General features: G+C 28.2%; 1 protein-coding gene across 1 annotated transcript; it reads left to right on the top strand.

Moving 5' to 3' along the window:
• The first annotated feature begins 855 nt into the window (after window positions 1-855).
• LOC133780177 (umecyanin-like) lies at window positions 856-2,275 on the top strand. Its single transcript, XM_062220049.1, has 2 exons — window positions 856-1,039; window positions 1,842-2,275. Exons 1-2 carry the CDS (start codon window positions 856-858, stop codon window positions 2,273-2,275), a joined length of 618 nt encoding a protein of 205 aa, XP_062076033.1.
• The last annotated feature ends 5,914 nt before the right edge of the window (window positions 2,276-8,189 follow it).

The raw sequence follows: 8,189 nt of genomic DNA, 5'->3' as shown, positions 1-8,189 counted from the left end.
GTATTAATTTACATTTATATAAGAATATCTTCAACTGGGTGTGTTTTATATTCCATGTTGACTTGTGCATCTAAAGTTCTTGGCATGAAATGAACCATGTAGCTTGAATATATGTATGTGCGGCATGTATTAGATTGGATTTAGTTTAACATAAAATAGATGAGTCCTTAACTTTATATCCCCAAGAGATTCAATGGTAAATGAAATTAACAATTTCAGTTTTGATATTTTTTTTTTCTTCATCATTCTCAATTTAAAAACATTGTGGAGAACCCATCTTGGGATCCAATCAGATCTTTTAAATGAAAGGGCAATAAAAAAAATTTCATCAATACAATTCACAATCGCATCAAGTAATAATCTCTAAAATGTGGGTCTTTTCTTTTTGTTGGTCTAAATGCACTAAATCCCAACTCGGATCAAATAAGCAACACTATAAAATATCAAACAAAACAATATTGATGACACAAGAGGTATTCCTAAATTAATTGCACATTTCATGCAAAGACCAACACTCGATTTTTTATTATCTTAAATGGTTTTCATTTTAAGCTCTGAAAACACTCCTCTCCTCTTAATATAAACCAAAATTTATATCTCCAAAAAAAGGTTTAACCATAACACCCCAATAATAAGAATTGGGTTTGACTTGTTCATCTCCTTAAAATACCAAACCTAAACAAACAAGCAAACAAACAAAAGCAAATTTGAAAAATCTAAAAAATTCTTGTAACTGATGTGAATTTTTTTTTGGAGACAAATTAAACAAATTCAATTTTTTTTTTTTTTTTTTGTTCAATGTGTTGAAGGGAAATAAATAATTCCCCCTCCAACACAAAATTGAAGCTGTCAAAAATGGTGAAAATGCAATGTAAAATAGTGTTGGTTTTAGCAGCACTATTGGGGTGCTTCATGATGGGATCTGTAAGGGCATTCACTCATATTGTTGGAGGACGCTATGGGTGGCGTGTGCCTGTAAATTTGACATTTTTTGATGAATGGGCCAAGCCAAGAACCTTTGGAGTTGGTGATAAACTTGGTAAGTAGTACCTTCATTTCTTATTTCATATCATAATCTTTCAAAGCTTAAAGAAACTTAAAACATAACAATTTCAAGGTTTGTGAGAAAACTTAAAATTATTATTGTTAGAGACTTGTTGTGTGAGATTAAGATAGATGAATATCATATATACTATATAGCATGTGTAGCCTTTTACTTTTTGTCAAATTATTGAACCTTCCAACTTTTTTGTTTTGTTTTGTCTTAAGATTTCTTTCTGAAATTCCCATCAAGAATTTTAATCGTTGGAAAGATCTTATTCTATTATTTAAAAAAAAAATGAAACTATGACAATACACTCATGAATCATGATGGAGTGATTGATTTTTCTATTTTCTAATTTTTGGCTCTGAATTTCTATTAAATATTGATTTCAATCAAGTATCTTTGTGGGTTTTGGATTTTGTTTCATTTTTATATATTAAAAAAAATGCATCTCATGTATTGTAGACTGGATGAGCTTCCAATGATTAATAATCGTTCAAAAATAGCCATCATCATAAAGAGGATGTTAGAGAGAAATATCTCACATAAAAATTGTTTTTGAAATGGAATTTTTTATTATGCACTTTGTTTTATTTCTGTACCACTTTCTATATTCTAACACAGACTGTACATCGTTTAATCAGTCAAATTACTAACTCGATACTTTGTGAAGTGAACAGAATGCATTTTCTTACCGGACAAAATCCAAACCCACAAAAATGAATTCTTCACTTTACTACATTATTTATTTTTATATATATAATTTTTTTTTTCTCCTGATGAGCAAGATTTGCAGTTTTCCCATCCAGGCCATGTGGGAACAACGTTGTGTGGGTGACCAAAGACGACTACGAACATTGCACTCAACACAACATCATATGTACTTTCTACGAAGGGCCCTTAGTCCTCAACCTCACTCAAATTGGTGACTACTATTTCTACAGTGGTGTGGGAAAGCACTGTGAGGCTGGCCACAAACTCCACATCACTGTTGGCAACAAGGAAGGCTATTCTGGCAACGACCACCCCTTTAAGTTGTTCGACTCCGAACACGGCGCCTCTCTGGCTGATTCCACCCTCAACGCCGCCACCCCCGCCACTGCCACCGCCGCCTCGTCCAGGCCTCAAGGCGGCAAGCACTCCTCGGCCACCGCCATGAGGAGTATTGGCACGGTGTCCACTACTACTTTGTTGCTAACTTATTATTTCTTCTTATGTTTGTTCATCTAAAAATTACCATAACTAATACACCATCTAATTGTGATATTTAGTACTTGAAAATGTCTTTATTTAAAGTTTTTTTTTTAATAAATCGTGTTATGTTGTAATTGGAACTCGTGTAATGACTATTTTTCTTTTACTATAAGAGCTATGTATATATACATTGTATATTTATATAGTAGTTGGTTTTTGTGTATAACTTTTATTTTTTTAAAAAATTACTGTCTTGAATTGATGGTTGTCTCTGGATTTTACGGGCATTGTCAAATTGGACTTTGAATTATTTATTTTTAATACTTAGGAAATTTAATATTTTTTAAGAGTTTAATAAGTTCAAAGATTATATTATACATTTTGGATAAATTCAAATAATAAAATTATCACAATTTTTTGTCTTCCCCAAATTGAATGCAATTGTTGTGTGATTTGTTTTCGGATTTCGAAAATGTGTGGTTCTCATTCTTTGAATCTTATTGTTTACCGAGTTTTTCAGAAATTAAAATTATGGAAGATAAGAGAGCTTAAGAAGAAATGATTTAGAATTTGCAAGCAAGGTTTTTACGTGGTTGAGACGTTAATGAGTCTTAATCCACGAGTCAGTTGAATTAGAGCTTAGAGAGCTTTTGACAATAGTATTTTCTATAAGTCTGAGCAGAGTAATTGCTTACAAGAGAAAAAAAAATCCGCTACAGTGTACAACTGGTCCTATTTATAAGAAGTTAGGTGCAATGGGCTTAGGCTAGACTAATATTGGCCCAATAGAGATGTAATCATAGTTTGCTTGCTAATGGAGCCATAATACAAAGATGTTGCATAATAAATCATATTAGTCAAGGCCCATTGGGTTGGCTTGGGCATAGTCAAGTCTTACAGCTGTCAATAGTACATAACCTCAGACTGATCCGCGTGGGTTTCTAAGGGGATCTTGGGGACTCGATCTGTCAGAGTAGTGGTAGCACTGTTTCCTAGGAACAATGTATTTTCCATGCGTAACTTCTTGTTCATAGTTGAGGAGACCAACTTTCGTGTTTCTCGGGGACCTGTCAGCTTTAGGGAAGACCAAACTTTCCCTATTCGGACATCTTGTCCCGGTTCATTCTCGACAAGGCCTATTCCTAGACTAGTGAGCTTGCCACCTCTATTGGCATCTTGGAGGATATGGGTAGGTCGGGACAGGGATGTCTAGTCCGTGTTCATTTACTAATGTCCCGGTTCATTCTCGACAAGGTCTATTCCCAGACTAGTGAGCTTGCCACCTCTATTGGCATCCTGGAGGATATGGGTAGGTCAGGACAGGGATGTCTGCTCCGGGTTCATTTACTAATGTCCCGATTCATTGACAATTGGGCTATCAGGACTTTCCTCTTCTGTGTTCATTAGGCTCAAAATGGACCTGGATCTCTTTGAGGGAGCCCATGTACCCATCGTGTCATGCCACGTGTCCCGAGGGAAAACATGGATAACACCTATTATTTATGATGTTTTGAATTTAATGAATGTTGTAAAAAAAAAAATAACAACCATAGTGACATGACATTTTTTTTTCAATTGTGATAAATTTAATTAGCTTGTCAGTATATAATGTTTCGATATATATTATGAATACACATATCATTACTTCTTAAAAATATATACAAATCATTTCAAATAACTACATATAACCTAATAAATATTAAGCCCTATAAACTTTTTACTATTAATTAACATTTTGTCATTTGAGAGTCTTAAGCTTGGGTCTCACCGACATTCATGTAACTTGAACCATCCATGAGAGGATCTCAAGCAAATATCTTTAATATCAACTTTTTCAAATAACTTGTCACAATATATCACTTTTTAATCTCATTATGAAGAAAAAGCTATAATAATCTTTTAAAAAAGTTTTATGCTACCTAAATTAAGATAATACAAGTTAATCCCCGTAAATTCAAAAATCTATAAATCCATCACATTAACTAGTTAGAAACAACAAAGTACTATTCTTATAAAACAAAGTACTATTCTTTATTTATTTTATTTTTATTTCCTTTGTGTCCTATTGTAATACTCACAAAATGGCCACGTCATATCTAATGCTCTACTTTCAAGCAGAACAGTGTGGAACAAACTCATATTTTGCCAAATAAATAAATAAATACTATTTTTTTTTAATAATTCAAAGCTTAAAAGGACTACATTTGGACTTTTTCTTGAGTACTTGCATATTGGGCCATAATAACCCAATTTAGAGGGCAAGAAGCTGCATTCCAAGAAGCTTCATTTCTACGAAGGCCCACCAATACTATTTGGGAAACCAATTTTGAAAATGAGCAACGATATTTGCACTTAAAATATGCACTTAAATATCACACATAGTGATATGACATTATTTTTTTATGATAATGGATTCAAGTTTAGATAAATATGATTAGTTAAAATTGGAACCTGTTGTTTTAAAAAAAAATTAAAATTTGGTTTAGAATTTTCTCAAATTCGAAGAACAAAAGTTAAAAGAAAAGTGTTTCTAAAAATATGTTTTCAATGTTTAAACCAAACGAAGGAATCTTAAATGTTTAGAAATGTTTATTACATTCCAAGTCCAACTCCTATGCAAATCTATCAAATATGTAATAGTGTGCATTGTAGAAAGATTCACTTTTTATTGTTCTTGAGGTAAGCATGATTCATTGTGACAGCATCCAAATTATAATTAAAAGTTGACAAACCTTTATTATACACTTTACAAATTATAATCAATAGTTATTAAAATAAAAGAATAAAAACCCCATAAATTTCATTGTTTTATTTTTATTCCTCTTTGTTAATATGGTTTGGTATGAGAATAATTTTATTTTTAAGAAAATATTTTCTTATTTGGTAATATCAATTAATACTAATAAAATTATATAATTAATATCAATAATTAATTAAACTATTCAAAAATGACAATTTGAGAATTTTACTATAAAAAACAAGTATTGTAAGGAAAAATAAAAAAGTGGACAAATTTATGGAATGATGTGAAAAAAGAGGCATTTATGGTCATCATATCACTTATATATTAATTAATTTATTATTTTTAATAAACAAAATTTCATACTTTAAATTTTAGAAGTATTAAGTTTATTAAGGACACTTCTATCTATAACATTATTTTTTTTTCACTACACACATTTTTATTTAAAGTGGAAATCATTTTTAACAATTTATGAGGAGTTTAAATGAAAAATTTATGTGGTGAGAAACAAAAATTATGTTATATATAGCAGCACTCTTCATGCTTCTAAAATTTAAAATATGTAATTTTTTATTATTATTTATTAATATTTTAAGATAATATTTAAGTCAATTACCAAAATAATATATTTTGTAATAATTAATTAATTAAAAAGAATTTAAAGAGAAAAAAATTAGGTGCTATGTTTTTTATTTATTTTTGTTAAAATCATATCTTACCATTATAAATTAGAATTTTTTTAATAAAATATAACATTGAGGACCTATGTGAGCCTAAAAATAAAGGTTGGGATCTAATTCTTACAAAATAAAAGTTGTGGCGTAAATGATACAAATGGTAAAGGTTTGGGACCCCAAATGCTATTTACGCGAATTTTTTGAAAGTGTAAAAGTTATAAATATAAAAAAATTTATGTGCCCTTGACAAAATAGATCATGTGTATCACCTTCAATTATAAAGACAAATATGTGGATTTTCTTTTCTTCACAAAATACAAATAATTAATATTTTTAATTTGAAAAAATCACACACAAGATTCTTAGACAACAATTAAACACGATTTTGTAAGAGTCCATTTTCAAAAATTGAAAAGTGATGAATGGTCTCTCAATGTATAAAACTTCACTATCAATGATGTATATAATATTGGTATTGTACCCCATGATACCATATAATGTTCCAAAATTAAAATATCAAATAATAAGATATTGTTTACATAAGGTTCCAAAAAATAATAATGAAAAGATAATATAAATAAAAATAAACTAAGAAGAGGTAGGAGAGGAGTAATAATCTCATCACACAAACACAAGCAAGAAGGGCGTGTGTGTGTGTGCAAATTGGTATTAATTAATATGTGGCGTTTTCATGAGATTTTTTATATCATGAGAGGACCATCAAATCTCAACTACAACAAAATCTCACTTATTGTCTCTTTTTAATATTATTATTATTATTATTTTGAATTTATATCGAAATAGCTTTCTTCTATAATCAATTTACACAATAATTTTGTTTTATAAAAAAGTAAAAATTACATTTTATATGGGTTTTTTAATAAAATTTTAAAAAATATGATTTTTTTTTACAAGTATTATTTTATGGCTTTTTAAAACTTGTATTCTTTTTTATGATATTTTTTTCCTATATTTTTGTAAAAATATCATTATCATGCCATATTTTTTTTCCCATAATTTGATTTTTTTTAATTAAATTTGTCCATACAAACCAAAAAAAAATTAATTACCATATTTTTGCATATTAATAGCTAAAAAGTCATATTTATGAAAAAAATCCCTATAAAAAATTCATAAGATAGTCATTCAGATATTCTTGACACCTTACGAGGAATCTAAAAACTATCATTTTACAAAAAATTATATTTAATACCAAATTGCAAAATAACATTATAAAATAGGGGTCCATTTTGGTACAAAAGGAATGTATGGTACTCTAATTTTCTTTTAGATAGTCACTTTACACAATAGTCTTGATTCGATAATTTCATTTGTAAAATAGAGTTTAAAAAATTTTCTACACTTTGTCGAAAATTCTTGACATTCTATCTGAATTCTAGAGACGGTCATTTTACAAAGCTATATTATAAAATTACCTATTTTCATAAATATTTATTATTATTATTATTATTATTATTATTATCTATGTTGGAGTAGGGTGGTTGCTCATATTCACACCCTCTCCGGGCCCACCTTCCTAATTCTCTACCAACAATCCCCACACCACACTTGTTCAACATGCATTCATTAAATTTCTCTATTTACTTCTCATTATTTGTAGTATTTATTATTCATTTTTCTCTTCACTTCACTGCATTTAATGCTCTCTTTTTTTTCCCTTTCATTTATTTATATAAAAAAACTTGGGAAAATTACACTATATATTACAATAATTATAAGAATTACTACAATAATACCATTTATACTAATTCCACTAATTTATACATATCATACCACTTTTTTTTGTTTTAATTAAAAAGATTCACTTTTTAATATTTATTATATTTAATGTTATTTTAATCAAATAATATTCTAATTTGGGAAAATGAGGGATTTTTATAGTAATTGAATAGATTGGTATATTTTAATGAATTGTGTAATTGATGTGTATTTTTACCATTCACACTGAAAGGAACTATTTTTTTTTTACACAATAAAACTTGTAAAAATATTGACTTTTCAATATCCCCATACACAAAAGCAAAGGAACTATTTTTACACAAAAATATTGGCTTCTCTATCAAATTGCCATACCCCTAGACTTTTCTATTAAAATGTACTAAACTGTTTATGTTTATGTCATTTATGTTATACTAAATATACTTAGATATTTATTTTCATTAAAAATATACTACACTGTTTATGTTTATGTGGAAAAAATTATAATAATATTAAAAAATAAAATGAATAAATGTAAACTAAAATGTATTTGATTATTTTATATTAAATAAACATTTTAAATATTATGTTTCTGTATTTTATTTAGTAATTTAACAAAATAAACAAAAAAAGTTTTTATGACACAACATATAATAAGTTGATGATGAAAGATATTAAACTAAAATATATTTGATTATTTTATATCATAATAAAGCAAAAAGTTTATGAGAGGTGCGTATTATATTTTTTTTTGTTTTTTTTTTATATAGAGAATATAAACACAAACATTATCGATATATGTTTGTTTGTT

This window comes from Humulus lupulus, chromosome 5 (assembly GCF_963169125.1).
Source record: "Humulus lupulus chromosome 5, drHumLupu1.1, whole genome shotgun sequence".
In the NCBI taxonomy this organism is placed as follows: domain Eukaryota; kingdom Viridiplantae; phylum Streptophyta; class Magnoliopsida; order Rosales; family Cannabaceae; genus Humulus; species Humulus lupulus.
This window is presented reverse-complemented; position numbering and strand designations above follow the sequence as displayed.